General features: G+C 42.7%; 1 protein-coding gene across 3 annotated transcripts; it reads right to left on the bottom strand.

Annotated features, from left to right (window-relative positions):
- Window positions 1–3787: 3787 nt before the first annotated feature.
- On the bottom strand, window positions 3788–21472 carry ERGIC2 (ERGIC and golgi 2). Of its 3 annotated transcripts, none has more exons than XM_088533216.1 (14): window positions 21417–21472; window positions 17541–17686; window positions 14744–14852; window positions 13824–13870; window positions 12619–12689; window positions 11449–11489; window positions 10275–10376; window positions 9369–9464; window positions 7691–7746; window positions 6986–7084; window positions 5802–5899; window positions 4791–4953; window positions 4527–4606; window positions 3788–3931 (listed from the first exon to the last, which is right to left on the bottom strand). In XM_088533216.1, exons 2-14 carry the CDS (start codon window positions 17644–17646, stop codon window positions 3863–3865), a joined length of 1137 nt encoding a protein of 378 aa, XP_088389342.1. In that variant the 5' UTR covers window positions 17647–17686; window positions 21417–21472; the 3' UTR covers window positions 3788–3862. The 3 variants fall into 3 exon arrangements, 2 of the variants coding, with proteins under 2 accessions (XP_088389342.1, XP_088389341.1); XM_088533215.1 differs by lacking the exon at window positions 21417–21472 and adding an exon at window positions 19561–19704; XR_015913856.1 differs by lacking the exons at window positions 4791–4953; window positions 21417–21472 and adding an exon at window positions 19561–19704.
- Between the last annotated feature and the right edge of the window lie 1229 nt (window positions 21473–22701).

Here is a 22701-nt window from a genome sequence, read left to right as displayed (position 1 = left end):
GCTCAGAAGACACGAAATAGCCTGAAAGAGCTATTTCAGCTTACAGCCTCGGCTTTGGACACATGTACAAGCTAAGATGGGGATAAATCTCCATCCCTCTGGCTGCCTTTGTAAATAAAAACATGACTGCAAAGCCTGGCTTTGCCCACCTTCAGTGGTGAAGGCCCGTGAGCAAGTATCAGAAATGCCTGTTGCAGGGGAGAGGAAAAGAAAGAACACTTGGTACCTTCATTGCACATTAGAATCATAGAATCGTGGTTGGAAAAGACCTTCAAGATCATTGAGTCCAACTGTAAGCCCTTCAACACCATGCCTGCTAAACCATGTCCCTAAGCGCCTCATCTACACGTTTCCTGAACGCTGCCAGGGATGGAGACTCCTCCACTGTTCTGGGCAGCCTGTTCCAGTGCTCAACTACTCTTTCCATGTAAAAATTCTTCCTACTATCTAACCTGAGCCTCCCCCTGGTGCAGCTTGAGGCCGTTTCTCCTTGTTCTATCTACATGATGAGTTCGAGGAGGAAGTCAGGGACTAAAAACTTAAATCATCCCCCCTCCGCATAAATGGACCCCGTAGGCCAAGGTCAGAGTAAGTGGGTTACGATTTCTCCTGGTCGCAGCAGAAATCCTCCTGCTTGCACCTCTGCCCTGAACTTGCCAGCTAGAAACAAGCAGCTTCTGCAGCTGGTGCTCAGCTTAGAACAACTGCAGAGCGGGTGCTCGAAACAGGAGTGGGGCAGAGCAAAAAGGCCCCTCTAGGGGAACGCGGCTCTTAGAGAAATATCCCCATGTCCCCAGCCCGAAAGGAAGCAGCTGCCACGCCAGCCCTTCGGCTGAGCTCCTGCTTTACATGGAGCAAGCGATACATCGTACAAAACACCAAGTACTGCACCTCCTCTTGCAGCTTGTGATTTTATCCCCGAGTTCAGACGCTCCGACCTTGGCTTTGCCTGTACAGTTAATCGTAGCTGAATTTACACAAGACACCAGTCTGCCCTCGACAGTTCCCAGGCAACTCTGCAGTAGCCACAAGGTCCTGCAGGAGCTTTTTGCCCTAACTTCACTAGCTGCCCCTTGGCCCACGCATTTACACAAGCTGAAACTCCCCTGCTTTGGTTCCAGCTAGAAGCCAGAGCCACCCCCAGCACCTGCGTTTAGTTCTTAGGCCAACTCAGGATCATTTTTCCCCCAGAATGCTCCTGCAGCTCTGCGGTTTGATATTGACCGTGTTCCGCCCAGATCCTGCTGCATTTCCCTTGGTGCATTGCATGGCCTTCCCCTGGCCACTGAGGCGTCGTGCCTCTCAGTTTTCCTGATCCTTACATAGCAGAGAAAACAGGCACCTTGACTGAATTTCTGTAGATAACAGGTCTGGCTGCATCATCTTTTCTGTCTTGCTTTACTTAGCAGATTGTGGACAGGTATTTTAAGAAATACAGCTGGGAGTTGCTCTGCTTCAGGGATCTCCTGCAGAGCTTTCAGCAGTGCCCAGCTCTGGCTCTGCCCTGTTAAAAACCCCACATCGCTCTTTTCTCTTGAGCCCTGAGAAGCAGCAGAGCCACTTGAGGAACATCTGCTCTTCCCCACCTCTGCTCCTGCAACCAAATGGCCTTGGACGAGCCTTTTTACGACTGCAGACAGGCCAATAGCCCAGTCTGGGGTAGGAAGCACACAAGTTTGCCATCCTCCATTTCCTCCGCACCTTGCCGGACACGGGGCTGGTTCCATGCCGGCCTGCTAGTGAATGGAGCGAGACCTGGAGAAACCTACACCAAAAGCAACACCCACAGGCAGGCAAGACCCTGTTCTTACCAACCCCACCTGTCAGCATCAGGAGAGGAGCAGAGCCAACGCAAAGTGTCATGAGCATGTCCTAGGAAGTTCAACAAGGTCTTCCTCAGGGGTCTCTCTTCAGCATCATATTAGGTATCAAAGGTAAGTGTTATTTTGGTCATCTTTCCTGACCCAGTAAATGCTAAACCTTTAACTACCCGTGCAATTCCTTTTTGAGGAAACACATTTTCTTCAAGATAGGCCCTTTCAAGATTTCAGTTTTCCCTTGGTAGACTCATTCCTCTCATTTTCCCCTATTTGTTCTTTATTTACCTTGTGGGCAGAAGGTAACATCACAGAAAAAAAGAAAAATCACTGCAATGAACTATTATCTCTAGATCTCCAGATAGGGTTGGCTCTGCTCTGCGCAGTGCGACATGAGTAGCCTACAAACCGTTTTGGACACAAGCCCCTTGAGTCTTATGTGGGATTAGAAAATAACACTGAAGCTCTGGTACAGAAAGTCAACCAAGATCCAAGCCACCCACCAGCACAGCCTGTTCCAGGCAGATAAGAAACAAGCATTAGGGCAAAGCCTAAAGCAAATCCCAGCGGGGCATGAGCAGGAAAAACATCAGCTGGAAAGTGCAAAGCGGGAAATCAGAGATTTACAGTTTCTGATTTTCTTGCTCACTTAGACAAAAAAAAGAAAAAAAGAGTTTTTCAAGTTGCTTGATTTAATCAGCGTTAAAAAGGAGGGGGACAGAGAGAAGGAGGACACAGACCGTGTAATAGAAAAACACCAAACCTACCAGCCACAAGGACCCAGCTTCTTTCAACTCCGCTCTTTCTCACTAGCCAAGCCAAAAAAGGCCATTCCCCCTTTCCCACACTTTACTTCACTGCATTTCACCTCAGGCCAGGAAGCTCTTTGCTGTTCACAGCAAACCTGCTACTTCCCTTCCACTGTGCTTAGCACCGAGGCCCAAGAGCCTCGCAGAGAGTATTAACAGAAGTGCGCAAGATCTGACAATGCCACAGAAACCTTTATTTTTCCATGGTGAATAAGGCCAGAGTCAGCATTATCTTCCCCTCTCTCTCTATATATATATATATTCACACACATTTATAATTAAATCAGTTTTGTTGAGAGGAAATCATACGTTTTAGAATTTTGACCATGGTGGAGTAACTGCTTAACCACTGCTGTGCACGAGTAGTTCAGCGGTAAAAGGACGTTCCTCAGGTTCTCCAAGCACCTTCTGTATTTATAGCACTCATTCTCAGTAGCATATTTACAATATAAAACCAATATTGCTCTTTTATTTTTACAAAAACCTTCATGAACAGCAACGACTGACAGTCCCCACATCACCTGGCTGTAATGAAGTGACTGGGTCTCCCTGCAGGGATCAGCTCCTGCCCCGGTGGCCCGGGCTAGGGGACCTCCTGCCTGCATTTCCTCCAGGCAGCACTGGGACTCAGGAGGCCACTGCTGCAACCAACATCCGGGCTTGGGCTCCATTTTGCTCCCTGTTCTCCCTCGCCTCTTTTCCAGGATTTTCCCAAATCTCTCCCTGTGTCAGAACACACTGGTGCTTATCTCCCCTCACAAGGAAGGGCACGAGGCCAGCCCTGGCCTCACTCGGTACCTCCAAGAGGAAAGAGCAGCTTTATTAGTTCCTGCCGCCTTGCCTGCTGTGGGCCCTCCCACACATCCACTCCTTGTTCCCATGGGATCTGACACCTTCCTGGGTAAAAACAGCCCCACGGAGCAGCCGCTGCAGTGGCTCACAGCCCTCAGATACTCAGCTCGACCATAAACACTGTGTTCTGCTCCCTTCATCTCCAGCAGAAGGTCCACCTCCATCTCACCAGGCTGAGGACCTCCTACCAATGCCATGTGCACTTAAAACAAACAGTTACACAAATCAGTTTCTTGGGTTTTTCTTTTTTTTTTTTTCTTTTGTAGAGGCTTGATTTGTTTTGCTGCCCATCAGCACTGTCTCAACATATTGCACAATGTTCTCTTTATTATAAAAAAATGTCTTCTTTGTCAGGCAGGAAGCAGAGAGTTTTCCTTGGAGGCGCTAGTGGCCGCTGCTGTTGGCTGGAGTTGGAGGTAAGTGGTTGCTCATGTGGCCATCCGGCAGCGGGACCTGGTCAGGCAAAAATCAAGTGTCACCCAGGGCTCTTTCAGGAAGTGACTCCCACTCCTCCTCTCCCTCAAACCCTTCCTTATTCTTCCACCTTTGCTATAAGGCTTTCGTCTCCCAGACAGCAGTTACACAAGTACCTGCCCTCCCTCCTCTCCCCCGCTCACTTAGCGCTGTCTGCTGGCAAAGCTCACCCAAAATTGAAGGGATGAACAGAAACCTTAAAAGCATTTCATAGAAAAAAAATTAAGAGAGAAAATAAAGCCAAGCGCTTGCTGGAGGAGCAATTCTGTAACACCTAACAGAAGGCAAGGTAAAGACTACTTGGCGTTTTCACTGTTTGGCCTGAAGCTTCTTAGAGAGGCGTCCTGTCTTCCTCTCCTATATGTTAGGTTCTCTTCCTAATGTGTTAAGATTTCCTGACTGGTTTTAAAAGCTGCTTAATCTCTGCACTCACACATGTGTGTGAGTTATTTCAAGTATCAAACTGCACTGGGACCGAGTCCTTAGGTTGCGACAACTACTCCCTAAAATCTTATCACCATCCTCAGGAAGCTGTACTGCTTATTTAATACTTATAAAATGTAGTTTTTCTTACTGATGTAGATCTGTAAGAGCCCAGTCTGAAACGGCAAAAAATAACTTCTGCTACAAATCTTCCAAAGCCATGTAAAATTCCTGCATCAGCAAACAAAATTTCATTTGTCAGAAGACCATAACACTTACAGGAAGATGACAGCAAAATTATCCAATTACTGAAACATGAAATGGTGCAATAAACCACCATGTAAACAATGAGAAACTGACATTAGAATAAAAGGAAGTATCAAGAGAAAGAATTATCTAAAGTATCGACAGTTACCTGTAGTTGAAAAAATCCCCCCAATAATGCCACAAAGCCTCACTAAAAACTGCCAAAAAGGCATGTGTTCCTCTGTCACTGTCACCATAAGGGAGCTGATGTCGTATTTCATGAATATTCCTGATACTCCATGGCTGCCAGCTGCATGGTTAATTACCCTTTCCTGGGAGGAAGATGGGAGAGAAGGGAAAAACACAGATTACTTGCATCATAGCAATCCCAAGGAAAACAATTTTAATAGGTGTGTTGACAAACAGCTGCTTTATCTGAATTAGCCATCAAGGGAAGAACAGGGAGCATCAAGAAAGCTGTGGCTGATAACTTCCAAAAGAAACAAAAAGACCCCCAAGTAGAGAATTTGGCTGCTGTAAATCTGTACTTAAAAAAAAAAAAAAGTCCTACACTGCAATAACTACGCTCTTCCTTTACAGAGGCACAATTAAAAGCCTCTCCAAGCCAAGATGTGCTAATTCTAGCCCAACCCCAACCTAGATATTAAAGGCGGTGGTACAGCAAAGGCAAAACAAGACGGGGGGCGGGGGGGAGGGAGCTTTTCTGTGTGGTTAGTTTCTCCAATATTCTCGCCTCCACCACCAAGTGAGCTGGGCTTTTTGTTTTGTTTCTGAAGTGGATAAGGAGCAGAAACAAATTAAACATTTGTGCTCTACACTCAGCATTACAAGCCTAAAACATCTGGATTTCCCCCCCACACACCCCATTAGCATCTGGAGCAGCAATACTGACTGGATACTATTATCAGTTTTACTGTCGGACCCCAGATTTACAGGTGCTAGACACCAATACGAGAAGTTAGTGTGTGTCACCAAGCACAGCTATTTTTCTAGGAGTATTACACTGTTTGCAAACAAATCTGGTGCACTGGGATATTCTAAGGGGTCTCTGCCCATGCTTGAGGGGTTTTCAGAGGCAAGGTACAATTTTTTCAAACCTGAGATTTTGCTAAGAGCACTACCAGATTTTTCTCTGCATTATTTTCTTATTTCTACTCACCCTTTCTGTCACTGAAAACTGATGAGTTTCTGCTGAAATTTTGTATGTATGGAGTTTGGTTGGCACAACTGTGATAAAGTACTGGAACATCTGGTTGTCTGAAAAAAAACAACTCTCACTGTAGAATTAAGCACAGGGTAAAAAGACCATCCAACACGTATGTGCAAAGAAGTCAAACGAATACCACTTAAAATAAAGTTACAACAGCTGAGCTTTCACACTAGAAACATTCTTCAGGGAGTTCCAGCACTGCCATGCCCACTTCAGCATCACCTGCAAGAACAGGTTCCATAGGCAAGACCACATTTTTCACATTTATACTCAGAGATTTACACTTTACTCGTGTAATAAAAACGTCCCCTGATGTCAGACTACTCCGCGTTTAAAATGAAATTTGCAGACAGATTCTTGCCAGGGACAATGGCTCTATTAGATTCCAGCCACTGAAGTGGGTGGACAACTCTGGAAGCCCTTCTAAACTGGCTACCGTTTTTCCCTTGATTTTACACTGACTTCTAGGAAATTCTTCTAAAGCAATCAGCACATTTTTGCATTTATGATTACTCCCTCTTCATTGAACACCTAAGAGAACAAATAAACTGAAGCAATTTATTTCAAATACACAAAATCAGGGTTGAATATGTAAACATTTCGGTTGCATCCTGGCTGGAACATCCAACAGACCAACGGTCTTTGAAAGAGCAGTAGCTTTTGAAGGGTCTGTAGAAAATGCAGCTTTTGAAAGTCAGGGGGGAGGCACAGGGATCTATGTGAGGTGGGTTCCTATAGACCTTTATTTATACAGGAGGAAGCAGAGCAACTACAAACACTTCATGCAGCCCTCGCAACACGTGAGGAAGTGGCAACCCAGAGCCAGGCCTAGAACGTGAATGTTAGATTTGTAGTCAATTCACTAGGTTTTTTTGTTGTTGTTGTTTTATGAGATCTAAATGGAATCTGTGAATCTCCCTTTTAAGACAGAGTTTATTTTATTTTTATTTTTTTTTTAATTCTATAATAAAAGAAACTGTCCATGTAAGCTGTCATGTAGGTAGGAGAACAATTCACTGTCCACTACCAAATTTATTGTAACAAGCTATTTGTAAACCACAGCATTTGTGAAACATAACAATATTTTAATGGTAATATATGGAACACTATATAACATAAAATACAACACTTACGATCTGAGGCAATTTTTTCTGTTCCATCCAAAGGGTTAATAATTCCTGGAATAAGTTCTCCGAACGACAAATGATCTATTCTGTGAGAGAAGTTGTAGGCTGAAAGACAATACAGAGGAATGAAATAAAGTTTTTAAACGAAACATAAAATTTTGCAAATACAAAGATTTACGATTTTGCAAAGACATATTTATGTTCAACAATATTATAAACTTATGTTAATGTAAATTTATCTGCAGACATTTGCAAGTTTAACCAACTGAACACCAATCTCTCCTTCACAGTAACCCACCCTCATATCAAGGACTGCAGCAATACAGATATAGTATGTAGACTCAGTCAAAAAAAATAAAGTTTCTAAGGACACAAGTTGGATATTTGAAACCTTTTGAAGGTGAATACTATAGACTGAAAAATGCGAATGTCACATGGTACCCGTATAATGGCAAAATACATCTGAGATTGCTCTGTATCGTTATCATTACCACAGAAGTGACGGAAAGATACTGATAGTGTTTGATGCATAAAAATGGTTCTCTCTGCTGAGTTCTAACACTCCCCAAAATATTCTCCACCATCTTTTGCAACGGTGTCCAGCTAGAATATCTCTGCAGCTGAAGTTCGACCTACAGTAGCATTCAAAGGGGAAGAGAGCCAGCTCAAAGCAACAGCCGCAGTTGACAGGAAGGTGCTAGAAGAACTTACACTCGTGGCTCACGAGGGCTGCCAGGTGTGCGTGGCCTCGCGGGTGCGGTATTGCCCTGAAGAGAGGGAAATGCTTTAGGAAACATTTCTTTAGCGCAGCCACACAGAAAGACACAGTTTTTCTAAAGAGGACTAGGTGGAAGTTTCCCCATTTATTTCGCCAAATATTTTTATATGTAAACAATCATTACATTTTTATTACTGCCAAGTATAAACAGCCTAAGTGATGTGGAGACAGACTCATGAAAAACTTCTTACATAAAACCAGCATTTTGCATTTTTAATAATGCCAAAAACATGTGAAACCAGGAGACTTTGAGAAATTTAAAAAAAAAAAAAAAGCTATTAAGGTCTCCAATAAGAAAAGCTGCAAAACTGCCCAAGTGATTAATGTAAACTCCATTATATTTGCTCTACACTTTGTACTTGCTGTGTGACTAAGCAAATTAACTTCAGGTCTGGCAACTTGTTTACAGTCCTGCACAGAAATTACAATCCAGAGGCTGGCAACAGCAAGAGAAAAATAAATAAATAAAAAAGATGACAAACAGTCTGTGCAAAAGTAAAACAGTGTCGCACATTCTTCATTCCCCCCAAGCCAATAATGTAAGAAAGCTTCCTCACTCGACTCAAGATAAATTCTTAAAAAAAAACACATGCAAGTTTTGGACAAATGTAAGGTGGAGAAAAACACCATCAATCAAGAGGGGGCTACAATAAGTTACACAGGAGTCACCATAATCAGAAGGTCAGCTACATCATCCTCCCCAAAAATGCCAGAAGAGAAAGGGCAACATGTTCAGGAGAAGCACAAAGATGAGCAAAAGGAAACAGAGAGAAGCCAAGAGATTATTGAGCACTGCAGATCTTAGAGGTGGGAGCACAGAAGAGATGGGGACACAGAGGTAAGGTTGAACTAATCAGGTCTGAAAATTGCTCAAGAAGCTGGACACGTAGGGACAAAAAGGAGAGGTGGTGTAAGCTCAGAGAAAAGGAATATCAGAGAACTGTCCACACAGACAGCTGTGTGTGGAATCATATGGGGATAAACTGGAGAACACAGAGTAGATGCTAAAATCTCTGATGTCTGAGATACATTGTTGCTCATCATGCTGTCTGATAAAATACGTTGATGGCAACAGATGGCAGGAAGGCAAACGAGGACAGCAGGTTTGGACAGCACATAGAAAAAAACAATACAAATTTGTAGGCTGTGTATACAGACCAACACCATTGTAGAAGCATAACAAAGTATCTCAAATCAAGGCAATCTAGCATTTATGGCCTCAAATATGGTTCTAAAACTATGATATCTCAACAGTGAGAAGAGATTATCTACACCTTAGACATGATAGTTAACTCTGTTCCAACAGAAAGGAGGATAGTTTGGACAAGCCCAAGGAATGGAACAAGTACAAGCAGTCTGTGGCACATGATACACTTACAAATGACCAATTTTCAAGGGTTTTCATCTCATAACACTGGAATGCATTACAACTACACTGCATGCAAGAAGAAATATTTCAATTTTAAAAACTCACAAAGAGGAGAAACTGCAAAATAATACTAACCACATGTTTGGGAAGATAAATAAATAAAGAGCATTACATAGTACATGCATGTATATACTTTTGCTACTAATGACTTTTATTATTTCCAGGAATTGAACAGAACATACTTGCCCACAGTTATATGGAAATTCCCTGCCACTTTATTAACATAGAGATGACCATGAATTCTGCATGCATCTGGTGACTGTAATGAATTATCTTCCCTGCATGGAAACAAAAAGGAAATACACGTAGAAAATATTCACTAACAGAAGTAGAACTACATTTCTTTTTCCAGGCATAAAGGTAGAGCATTACCATCCACCTCTCCTCATCATAATCTCTTTGAATTAAAGAGAGGGTAGAAGGGATAAGAACAAATAGAAAGTTTGTCCCAGGTTTGGTGAAATCCCTAAGCTTTTGTTCATACTTGTGTAGAGAGCTGAGCTACAAAACTAACTTTCGACATCTGAATATTCAAATAGACCATTACTAGAAAAATTACAACAGATTTCCATAACTGTTCTTGAGAGAAAAAAGAAAATATTAAGCATGCCTCAAGAATAAATAGTTGGTCAGAATTTAAAACAAGCAAGACTATAAACCAGGTTGGAAATGCCAGAAGGCTTCTATAAAACAAGAGCTGGTTAAAATAGTATTTTAAACTGTACATCACCTGATTAACTAATAGAAAATATGTTATGTATAAGCATCACACAAATACAGACCAAAATAATATTTGTTAACCTAAAAGTAACCTTTCCATTCAGAAATATGTTAGCAGCTCAAATTTATCAATTGATAAAAATCTAATTCAGAAATGTCATGGCTTTTCCAACATCCACAAAAAAGCAAGTGAAGCTTTAAGATAAGAATTTAGGATCATGGATATCAGAAGCAATGAAAAAGCTTTTTTTTTTTTTTTTTTTTTAAATAACCTTTACAGGAACGAAAACAAATCAAAAAACCCCACCATAACAAAATGCTAAGTCTAAACAGGGCAACGCAGGGGAGATGACCCAGCCCCTTCTTACCGTGGTGGCAGTGCCGTCGAAGCACTTTTAAAAGCACTTTTGAATATCACATCTTGAAGAGAGTGTTCCTCCTGCAGCCTATTCTGAATTAACTGCAACATCCTAAAGATTAGAGAAAAGTATAAAAGTATTTAACTGTGAAAGAGAAGATAGCTTGACAATTAATTATCAGGTACAGTTACAGGCTTTAAATACCAAAGTTGACAAAAATTCACGTCCGAATTAGAAGCATTGTTGGAACATGGAGAATATTTTATACCATTTAAAAATAAATGAATGTAAATGTAACTCAAGCTCTTGGGTTCAGGATAGATGTTACAAAAATGCTACAACCATGCAGACTGCCAAATAAGCTTCAGGTTTTGTTACAGGGCTATCAAGAATACAGATCAAACACACAATTTAACCAACAACCAGTTCACAGAGTTGCATGAAAAAGAAGATTGAAAGTGTCTTCTTTTTACATTGGGCTGTCATGGTTTGCTACCACTGCGCAGCTGTGAGATTTAGATGTCAAGCTAACTTGTCACTCATTCAAACGCCCAGTTAAAAGCTGAGTGACCTAATACTTGTCTAGAACTAGAAGCTGCTGTTCATGAGTCTGTGTACACATCTCCTGGCTCACCAGGGCATGACATTGCACAAGGGAGTCCAAACGCAACGCAGGAACTCTTATCAAACACAGCTATAAGGGCACTCTACAGGCCTCACAAAAAGCATATGGGCATTCTTTCTTCTTTTTTTTTTTTTTTAATAAATGTTTCAAGAGTTTAAACAGTTCAAATAATATATTTATCAGTTGAAGATTCATCTTATGACAGCAAATAAAACAGATTTATAAAGTGAGAAAAAATGTTATTGTGCACAAAGTTTAAAGCAAGTCCCATATATGTTAGTACCACTTAACTACAAAAGCCTAAGAAAGTAGCATTTTAGTAAAAAAACTTACAGTGAGATAATTTATTCATCGCAGAGATCTCAAGTGATGAGAAATGTAAAGTGAATTAATTTCTTCACAATGGTTTGCACTCAAATTAAAAGCAGGGGCTGCCAAACCCAAGCCACAGCTCTGCCATGCAACTCTGGAGCACCTTAAGGCCACTTCCAGTACAAATAAATGCAAACAAACAACTGTCCAAACTATAGGCATATAAGTGCTTTAGAGTCACATTACCTCTGCCACTCTTTCTGTTGGGGGCTGAGATCAAATACTACCTGAAACAAAATAACACGTCTGATAAAACACACTGCCAGGAAGCACCCTGGTCCCATCTGTGAAACTCAGAGGAGAATCAAGGGTTTATAAACAACATCACACTTAGTACCACACAGTCAAGTCTAGGAAAGGCCTTCAAACTTCAGATAATACACTCAGTGTTAAATGAACGTAAATTTCTCATCACTTCTCATTTTTTCCCCACTTGTTTACATTTATAATTGCAGTATCTTTTCCTAAAGCTTTTGTAACTTAGATTAGCAGTTTGTCCCTTTCTAATCTTTACCTGTGGAGTGGATAATCTTTAAATATGGACTGGAAGAAGCAGTGAGTGGCAATTTAATTTTGAGTGGTGCAATTTATATACATGGTTTTAATGCACAGCCATAATGCAAAGAACAGAGGAGCAATCCTCGAGACAAGTGCCCAGGAGCAGCTTGTTCAACACCAGGGTCACCTCTCATTAAACATTCCTGTAACTCCAGCTACCAGACCACTTATGCTCCAGTCAGCACAAGATTATCACCAGAAACACTGTGTGTCAAATCAGTTAACACTGGTGTTCTCTAAAATAGTTCACTGAATCACAATGAATGCTCAAACCTACCCAGAGCTATAGCCAAAAAAGAGTAACTCCATGGAGCTTCTTCTAAGATTATAATCATTAGGGCAAGTGGGAATATTCAGCAGCAACAGCATGGCAGGAACAAAGGTTCAGAAGAAAAGAGGAAATGTTGCAAAGAAGAGCAAATAAACAAGCTCCTTCCCCACCTCCTCACTAACACATACAACCGATGAGGGTAGGAAGAGGTATGTGTGGGGGTGAACTAGAAAGAATTATTTCTCAATAAGGTTCAGATACTATGGTCAAACTTGCATCTCTGCTTTCTACAAACAATGAAGTATTTTCTTTTGGTATAATTATTTCAAAGCATATGGTATTACTTGACAAGCACAGGCTTATATATCCACAGGCTTTAGTTTGTGATAAAGAAAAATAAAACTTGGAGATATTCTGTGTAGCCCAAATGCAGGGAAAAAAAATACCATCAAGCAAACCAACCCAGCAGTGCATTACACCAAGTAAAGAGCAATCTCCTTTATTTAAAAGGGGTGAAATAAACTTACTGGTTCATAGATTAGCCCATCTGCAGAGGCAACCATTGTTTCTGCTAAATCCAGAACATCAGCTCCCACATCTATTTCAAATAGGGAAACAAGTATTCAGAGGCACATAGATGATCCCGAAGAACATTATATTGAAATCAAATACCAGAGCATTTTTTAAACCCAGAAGTAAACTTTCAAAATAAATTAGCGTGGCAAAATCTATTTTCCCTGCTAACAGAGCCCTTGCAGAGAAACAAGTCTGGGAACAAGTACATTAACATTAAAAAAAAAAAAAGATGGGGGAGAAGGAGAGAAACACACATCTTCAAAATCCCAGAATATTACTTTTCAATACGTAGAATCAAATTCAAAATATCGTTGACTGCTGTGCAGTTACAAGGCAAAAAATTCTACTAGTTAATGGACATAACAGTTTCAGGGTGTTATTTGATCCATCAATATGCAAGATTTCTATGATCTGTTATGTGCAGTTAAATAATTCACCTGTTCTACAAGCACTGAATCTAAACCAACGCTCATCAAAACAGGTGAAGTATTATTCATTTCTCATAATTAACAATAGAATTTCCAAACTTTTTCATGCTAAGTAGAAGAGTATTTAAAGATATAAATCTTAAATGAAGAGAATGTGAATTAAAACTCCTGAGACAAATGTAAGTGCTGTACAATTAATTCAAGGTTTAATACAGTCAAAAAAGAACTTCTTTAAGCTTTGCTTTCATGCCCGATAAAAGGAGTATTCACTCACTGGGTCTCTCATGAGGAACTGAAACTGTGTATACAAATAACGGTTCCTTACTAAATTTTGTCAAAAGAAGTGTTCCCTTTAAATGGGAAGCACCCATATGTTCATCCAGAGAATGAAATTACTTGAGGGTTCACATACCGTTAAGCAGCAGACCAAATTAATATTTACTAAATTCATGATTGTGATAAATTCTGGCCTGGGGATCACTTGTGTCTCACCACAGACTTTTAGTATATTCAAGCTAGAGAGAAGCTGACAGGTAAACTAAAGTTCTGGAAGATGTATACAGGACAGCATAAATACTTTTTTTTTTTTTTTTTTTACGCCCCTCCTCCCCCAAATCTCACATCCATTTTATTCTTTCAACAGAGATATAAAAATCATGTTAGCAAAATCAGAAAAAAGAGTCACTGTCAAAATACTCTTAAAAACCTTTCCCTGGTGGAATACTTACATTGACACCTCATTGCAACTGTAATATCAATATTGATTCTTAATTTACTGGAAAGGAAAAAATGCAAAAAGGCCATAAATAACATGAAACATATCACGTTCACTAACATTTTCAGGTTATTTGCAGGAATACATTTGAAGGACAAAATTTACACCAACAGATAAAAACACGAACCATTTAAAACGGATGAAAGTTTGGTGCCTCTTTTTAAGAGCACACAGTTTTCAGTAATATTTCACATGTAGTTTTTCTTGCAGTTATAACACTGCACTAAATTCCACATAATTCAGTGGATCAGGACAGCAAAGTAGTTACAAATCTCAAACTATAAATATCTGAGCACCTTCCTCTTCTTATGTCCTGAAGACGGCCCAGTCTATTTCCCAATCAGAATCCTCAGAAACAGAAGAGATATTCAGGATCAGGCAGAGAAACAGCTGAATTCAGTTCCCAGAAAACACTGCCATATAATAAAGACTGCTGTTTTCACTTGCACCACTTATTTTAAAAGTCTTCTCACAAGCTTGTTATTGTGATACTTTTCCCTCAAATTTCTCATATTCTGTATTTTTTTCGTCACAGGAATTTTTAGTATTTCTAGTATACACGACGGCCAATTAATATACGTATATGTAGCTTGTTACCATAGCACCTAGCTACCCAGAGTTTTTGAAGAGCTTATCACACTGAAGTGTGATATTTAGAGATGCTCAGTATACAGTATCTCCATTAACTTCTAGAGGATCCATGTGTAACTGGCCTTACACAGATCAGCCAACAAAAGAGAAGTTAAGCTCCTTTACTACTTCATTTTCAATTCCAGACATAAACTGCTTGCAACTCATAGAACATTTAAAATCTACTCCTTCCTGAAACGCAAACAACAAACTTTCAAAGGAATTTCAATAAGCAAAAATTACCTAGTAAAATCCTTGTCTACTTCATATTCATATTTCATCCATGTGTCCCGATACACCATAAACTCCATTATAGTCAAGAAAGCTATAGTTGTAAATGCTATTAGAGAAACTGAAGGGGCAGAAAAAACAAAAATACATGTGAGCAGGAGAAAAAAAATAACATTCCAGCAACTGAGTATAACTGGTAAAATACTGTTATTTTTAATTCATTTATAAATCCATAGGCTGCTCTTATAGACAAGTTCTCATATCTACAGCATTTGCTTTTACATAGGAGGGCAAAAAAAAGTACTAATTCTTCAAGTACCATTGACTTTAGAGCAGCTGTGCACAATTTATCAGACCTTCTTGCCAGGCACAATGAGGTCTTGGTAGGAGAGAGCAGGCAAGACAATGGGAGCTTCATCAGTACTGCCTCCCTTTTCCAAATACTGAAACAACAGAATAATGTGAATTTCCCACCTATTTTATTCATAACAATTCCCTGAAATTATGCTACCCAGTAGCAAAGACATGACATTTCATTAAAGAAGTGAAAGATTAGCTCTCAAGAATCAAAACAAGACCTCTCATACGGTAAAGGTCAAGTTTGTTGCTGTTTCCAGTATTCAGTTAAGAGCTTCTATTCGGTTAGAAAAAGCTTAGATAAAAGTAAAACCCCATTCACTCTCGTTAAATCAGTTTGAGACTACTTCAAGAAATCTCTTTATATCAAGAAAAGTCTTTTTTATATTAAACACAGTCAGATATTGGACTGATGGAGAGGCTGTGAAATCCCCATCATGGCGGCTTTAAGAACAGGTTAGATTTTCCTGAACATATAAAACAAAATGCAGACAAATTCTGTAGAAAGTCTAGACGAACTTTGTTCTAGTTTCAAACATCAAGGAAGGAATAACTCCATCTTGAAATCCCTTCAAGTCTCTACATCTCAATAATCTGAGATTTTTTTTTAAACAACAACGAAAAAAATATATATAGTCTCAGAGACAAGAAAACAGCAAACAAACAATATGCATTATATTCACTGTTTGGTTACAAAGCAGCCCTTATTATGTTACTTGTACGCAGCAACACAGTCAGAACTGCCAAACCCAGTATTTGAAAAAAAAAAACTCTAGAGATACGAAATGAGTAGCTATCCATTCTACCAACAGGTGAGGAAATAAGGAACCAAATTGAAATGATCATTAGGAAAGTTAAATGGTATATTCTAACGCTAGATGTGTCCTGTGGATCTCCAAAGCAGCCTGTTTAACATGCTTGCAAAGTTGTATGTGTGAAGGGAAGATTATCCCACCACACTTAGGGCCAGAGTTGTACAGAGGCACTTGCTATACGCCTTTTATTAAATCTTGGCTTTGAGTTGAAAAAAACTTCAGCTTTGCAGCACTGTACTGATTTTTACAGCGTATTTACAACAGTTGCTTTCCACCTGCCTTCCATTGACTTCTACAGACTCTGTGAAAGGCAACTTGAGAAAAACAAGACTGTTGTTGATATAGACTTGTATGGGGAATAATGCTAGAATTCTTTCTATAGGATCAGAAGAGAAGTCCCTGAATGTGGTCAAGACAATAATATTTCAAGCCCAAGCATTCACTTGAAGGTTTCCATATGTGTATGATCATTTATATAGTGTTCATCTCAATGCATTATACCAGGAAAGCAGATGCACCGATCAGTTGTTAACTTTTCTGGCTATCAATTCGCTCTTATAGCCCTGGAAGACAGACCCACCCCAGCTAAGCAGCATGACAGCTGGAGCCACATGACCAAAAGCTACCAGAAAGTAACTACAGTAGTTGCTGCTTTCTGGGTAAACAACGGTATTTGTGAATTTGAGCTGGAAAAAGTGTCTTCAGAATTTCAGAAGTCCTTTTGTGAAGGCTTTGCCCGTTGAGAGCACAAGCCAAAAATCTAAAGGTACAAAAATCAGTGTGTTTGTGAGTCTGAGTTTTCTTTTGCAATGGAGTTTTAAGACACAGCCTGAAAAGAGAATCTCAGCATGTCTCCATCCCTACCATGCCAAAAATGAAGCCTAATGCTTTAATTCTGAATGAAAATATATAAGGAAATACTATATTCTATGCCCTTATGAAATTTGAACACAATCCTATATTGCTATTGATAATGCTACTGGGATAAGCTGGGCAAAGAACTCTAACTTGTGATACTGAGATACAAATGACTACTAAGGACAATAAAACCACATATCCTGCAGTAAAGTGTCTAGTTCCTCAAAGAGCTTCCCTTATTCTCTCAGTCTACTGCATCTTGAAACCAAAAAGCAGGAAAGCTGCTCTTCATCCTGGTGCTAAATTCAGCCAGGTCTTGGGCACCTCTTGACAAGTTTCTTCTCATCTCCATCTATTGGAAGGATAGTGCTGAATGCAGTCTGCATTTCCAAGGGTCTCATCCAGAAGCTTTGTACAATTAAAAGAGTAGGACTCAGTGGGACTCCACAAACAAGGAGTTTTAGTCTGGTTTTAGCACAGTGTACTTCACCTGGAATTGTTCAGACATGTTTACAGTGCACATTTACATTGGAGCATTACTTGTTACAGACAAAAATCTCACTTAAGATGAACATAACTCTGCCTAACAGAAGATAACGTGTCATCATCTGCACAAGAGACCAGCTCTGCTAGACCATAAAAGTAATCAAGATACCAACCCTGGCTATTTTCAAACACACAGATGCCCATCCTCCTCCTATAGAAGTTTCTGTTCCCCAAAATAACATGCTAAACTGAGTCAATAGCCAACATGAATCACACCAACAACTCAGACCTACCTGTGCCTCCGCTTGCTGAAGTCTCTACATAGCTGGCAGGAACCTTTGGAAAGGCATCCAGTTCCTTCATCAAATTCAGGGTCTTCTTCCGATTCAGTCGCCTCATCTTCAGCACCCTCCTCCACTTCTTCCTTCATATATTCCCTCTGATGTGAGAATAAGTGGCTGTGATTAAAAGATGCAAATAATATTGCTCATACCTAACAACAACTATCCATAATGCTCAAACTGCACATCTCGGGTAACAAGAAGGAAATGAAAGCTTAAGAAAGGATTTTCCAGTAACACTGGCTAGATGGTCCTTCTTGCTCCACAGATTTGCTAAAATCGAACACTACACTGATGCTTACATATCAGCCATTTCCAGCACATTCAACCGTGAATTACTATGACACATTTCTTTCTCAATAAAATACCTATTTCTATTGAATATATTGAATTTTTAAAAAGGCTGAGTTCTGAAGTAAGTGTGCTAAACAGACCTGACGATGCATGAAAGTCACTGACTTGGTAGCAACCATCTAATACACTGCATTAATTCAGGAGGTTTTCAAACTGTTCTGCAATCTTTTGTTTAGCCAAGGTGCAGTATACGTTAGAGGAAAATATATGCAATATGCAAAAGGAAAAACACACATTTTGAATATTTACATTTTCAGTACTTTATGATAATAACAAAATTATTTTTTTCTGTGTGTGTATATATATACATTTGTTCAGAAATATATGTCTACCTATGCCTCCCCCAAGCAAATTAAGTTAGTCCTAGTTCCAGCCTTCAGAACTCCTTTTTTTGTCCCCAAACGAGATTTCCGTGAGTGGGACAGAAGTCATTAACATATTAAACAGCACAACGCTGAGAGAAGGAGCCTGTCCAGGAAATACAGTCTCAGACTGTTTCAAATATCACACAAACGTGCTCACAACCTTGCCCTGCCAATATATTGCATGTTTTAACAAGCTGGCGCCACTGTTTTCGTTCTGAAATTCTTTGCCCAGGATTCTGAAGCCAGAGAAAACCATTTTATCACTACACCCTTACTGTAGTTTAAGAATATGTCTTATTATCATCTGCTATTTAATGGCACCGCAGCAGGCAAGCTAATCTACACTCTTGACATGAGAGAAATTCCTCATCAGCATCTTGTCTGTTAATTATTCTCCCCCATTCTAGAAGCATGTGAACTATTTGGCATGGCCCAGAGAAATTACTCAAGAGGTATTCCCTTTTCTGCCCCTCCCTGGTGCTATTTTATGATAAAATATCACAGAAATAGGCTTCACTGGAAATAAAAGTTTACACAAAAAAAATCACAACCTATGCCTTCAGTTTGCTCACTACACAGAATTACTTCAAAACTCAGTGAGAATATACAGACCTTACACATGTTTAAAAATAAAGAAAGTGTGTTCTTTAAAATATTTCATTCAATTATTATCCCATTTGGCAGCAGTCAAATCACCACCAGGAACGAATGAAATACAATGTAGGGTGCACAAGAGAAAAGAAAATGCAGTTAAAGTGAGCAGAGAAGACAGGCCTTGCAGCAGAAGTTTGGTTATACAGCATAAAAACAATAAAATAAAAACAAGAATAAATTCCTATCCTCAGTACACCTATTTCAAAGAGTTCTTGCAAACTCCCCTCCAAGAGGATCACAGAAAAGCAGGAGAAGGTGCTGGAGGCGGGCCACCTGCTTCCCTGGACAGCCGGGCACTGTTTTGCATTCCCATTTTCTCCCCAATTTCACGAAAAAGCAAACGCCAGCTTAAAGGAGAAGTTTAGAAGAACTTTCCTTCTCCAAACTTGGGCAACTCGGGCATGCTTTCCTAGGACACCTCCTGCGCCGCTGTGCGCCAGCGGGCATGTGGATACTCCGAATTTGGCTAAAAATGCCTTTTTCACCCGCAAGCTGCAGAGCCACCCCCCCTCCACGCAGGAGTCGGGGGCGAGGCCAGCCCCGGGTGCCGCACAGGCCGCGCGCTCTGGGGCAGCCCAGGGCCGCACCGCCGCCCTCACCTGCACCGCTGGCGCCCGCGGGCGTCGCCGGGCCGGGCGTGCGCGGAGGCGGGAGCCGCAGGGCGCCGCTCAACATGGCCGGGCCCCTCCGCGGCGGGCGGGCGGGCTCCGCCGCCCCGGCGCTCGGCGCCCCGCGAGCCCCGCCCGCCGCCGCGCATGCGCGGGACACCCCCTTCCCCCCCACCCCCGCGCACGCGCAGGGGCCGCGGGCGGGAACTAACGGCCGCGCGAGGAGGGCTGTGAAGGGAAGGGGCGAGGATTCCCCGGCGGGAGGGATTGAGCTGGGCCGCCACGGGCGGGATGCGCCACAAGGGCCTTGGAAGTGCGCTGGGAAACGCGCCAGGCGCTCGGCGGGAAGCAGCAACAGCGTGCTGGGCACTGGGGGGTCTACAGATAGAAACAGGCAAGGCTTGGAAAGAGGTGGTATTTAGTATTAGGCTGCCTATGAGGAAAAAAAAAAAAAAACACTAATAATAGGGGAAAAACAACGAGATTTGGGACTCACAAGTCAGTCTTCAGACCTGAGGTGGGGGGGGGGGGGGTACTGATTTATACCTGAAAGCCTCTCTGCATGCCATCCCTACTTTTTCCCCCCTCTGTTGATTGGCCTAATAAATAACCACTAACTCTCACCACAAACCTTTTACCCCTCAGTGGCACAGGTGTTCTCCTGCCTCCTGATTTCTCCTCACCGTTACAGCAACAGTGTCCTATGTGGTCGCTCACAACCACACTGCGGCCAAAACAGGCTTCCACAGCCCACAACTCTGCAGCCACAGCTGCTTCACCCGACCACTGCCACAGCACCTGCAAGCCCACGAGCGGCTGAGCCAACGTAGCCACTTCAGCAGCCCAAAAGGGAGGTCTCAAGGAGATCTGCAGAGGTGCTAATGCCTTAATCCAGCATTTAAATTCCTGCAAAGACATGTCTGGTACGCAACATTTCAACAAAACTCAAAATTGTTGTACCAAAGGTTACAACATCCAGAGAGCAGAACAGGGAAAGCCTGAAGACACCAGTGTTTTCTCATGGCAGGACAAGTAAATACAACCTCTGCATAACCTCAGAAACACATAGAAAGACATGAGCTTCACAGTCTGAACGCAGATTTGTTCTTACTGTCTTAGTAGGAAAAAAATGACAAAAGACTCTCAATCAGCATGACAAAGTATATGCAATATGCAGAGGACAACTGAGTCTGCCTCAGTATTTACTGCATTTAAGAAAAGAAACTAGAAATGAGACAGAAATGTGAAATAAGAACAATTGCAGCAAGAAACTTTTGCTTTTAAGGGACAAGCAGAAATTGGGTCTGAAAGAAGAGACACAACAACACACTTACATCCTCCCTCATTTCCCCTCAGTCTGTTTTGATGGGCTTGGCAACTAGGACCAGTATTGGGCAGAAACAGAACGCGGGTGGGAGAATGATATTAAGAGAGGCAGACACCCTGTGCCCGTTGCAGTGCCGCCGGGTCAGGGTGTTCCGACTCAAACACCTTTCCGCAGGCGCCCGGGTGCGTGTTCCCGCTCTCCGCCTATCAGCACCTGCCCCGTTGCCTTCGGGGAACGGGGCCGAAGGAGCGAGGCCGCGCTCGGCACCGCGCCGTGTCAGCGAGACCGTCCCCTGTGCCGGGCACGGTGCTCGGTGCGGCGCTCAGCACCCGCGCTGCGCCGCGTCCTTCGGGGTGGGCGGGAGGGGACACCGAGAGATGCCTCCCGCCGGCACAGTACAGCTAACCGCGCTAGGGAAGAGCCTTCCCGCACACCCGACACGGCAACGGAGCGGCGCCGAGGCGCGAAGCCAAGCCCGCTGCCCCGCGCCCGCGCGGCCCAGCCCGGGGCTTGGCGTTACCGGAGCGCCGCGGGGCCGAGGCGGCATCTGGAGAGACGGCCCTGAGCCGGGCCGGGACGGCGGGGAAGGCGGCGCCGCCACCGAGACTCCCTGCACGGCCGCGGGAGGCGGCGGCACCACCGAGACGCGCGGAACAGCCGCAGAGCGGCGCGGAGGGCGGGGCGGATTCCCCCAGCCAATCAGGAGGCCGCGCTTCCCAGGAACCAGCGAGACGGAGCGGCGGGAAGGGCTCGGCGCGGCGGCTTTCTAGCGCTCGGGCGGCTCTGCACTCGGTGCTCCCCCGTCCTCCCGCGCGCCCTGGCTGTCTCCGCGTCGCTCCCTGACCCCACGGGAGGGGCGCGCGGGCCGGCGGCGGCGAGAGGGGCACGGGCAGCGGCCGCGTGAATCCCGCAGGCCCCGCTGCGCCTCTCCGCCCCCGGCGCCCTCGCCGCTTGCGTTTATGAGCAGCGTGGCCACACGCTCCGGGGCCAGAGCTCGCCAGGCTGCGCCCGTGATGCGCCAGGCGCCAGGACAGCCCCAGCGAGCAAAGGGCGCTGCTGTGCGGGCCTCGCCGGCGCCGCTCCCCGCACGCCAGGCCTCAGCCCGCGCTGCCCGTCGGCCTCTGACTGTTCTGCGGGGTAGCCGCGGCGCCGCTCTCCTCGCAAATGAGCCTGGATGCTCCCATTTCCCTCGGGTGCAGCATTCTGCAATTCTCTAGTGTGCTCACATAAACCAGAGTAGTGATTATTGAAGATGACCATAATGTTCATTCTTTTACATTATTTTTTTTTTCAGTTTGGTTCGACTTGTGGTCTTCTAAGAGGTCCTTTTTTTAAAGTGATCTTCATGGAAACTTCTTTCCATATGATCTCAAAATGCACAAGGATCCACTTGACTACAATAAAAAATGTTACAGCTGTACATACTGTCTGAAAACATCACGGCTAGAATGCATTCATGGGGTAAACAGGACCACCCCGTTTTGTGAAATACTGCTGTGTTAGTAGTTTAATTCAGAACATAGGATTATTTATCACTGCAAATCCTAGGGAAAATTAATCCTACTTCTTTTTCTTCTTTTGAATATTTCTGTGACCTAGCCAAGATTTTTAAATGCAGTTTGATGCAGCTGCTTAATGAGACTCATATTTCACTTGGGAAAGCTGGGATAAGTGCTATATTTGTGTGAAATACTATGAAAGCTGTGCTTAAAGATGGAGCAGTGTATTTTTTTTCTCAAGAATTTAAATTGTTTGGTGTAGACAGATAACTAATTCAAAGTTGTGTCTTTCCTTCAGCACAGATT

The sequence above is a fragment of the Tinamus guttatus genome, unplaced genomic scaffold, assembly GCF_059628265.1.
Source record: "Tinamus guttatus ecotype Peru unplaced genomic scaffold, ASM5962826v1 Tinamus_guttatus_pri_ptg000489l, whole genome shotgun sequence".
In the NCBI taxonomy this organism is placed as follows: Eukaryota; Metazoa; Chordata; class Aves; order Tinamiformes; family Tinamidae; genus Tinamus; species Tinamus guttatus.
The sequence above is the reverse complement of the archived record's forward strand: the minus strand, read 5'-3'. Positions and strand labels throughout refer to the sequence as shown.

What these genes read in the sequence shown, in the direction of transcription:
- ERGIC2 (XM_088533216.1), bottom strand. Translation starts at nt 17,646, where the DNA reads ATGAGGCGACTGAATCGGAAGAAGACCCTGAATTTGATGAAGGAACTG. An exon ending in TCGACGGCACTGCCACCACG is followed by an intron (nt 9,465 to 10,274) that starts GTAAGAAGGGGC and finishes GTTTCCATGCAG; the next exon opens with GGAAGATAATTCATTACAGT. An exon ending in GCTCTTACAGATCTACATCA is followed by an intron (nt 3,932 to 4,526) that starts GTAAGAAAAACT and finishes TTGCCTGACCAG; the next exon opens with GTCCCGCTGCCGGATGGCCA.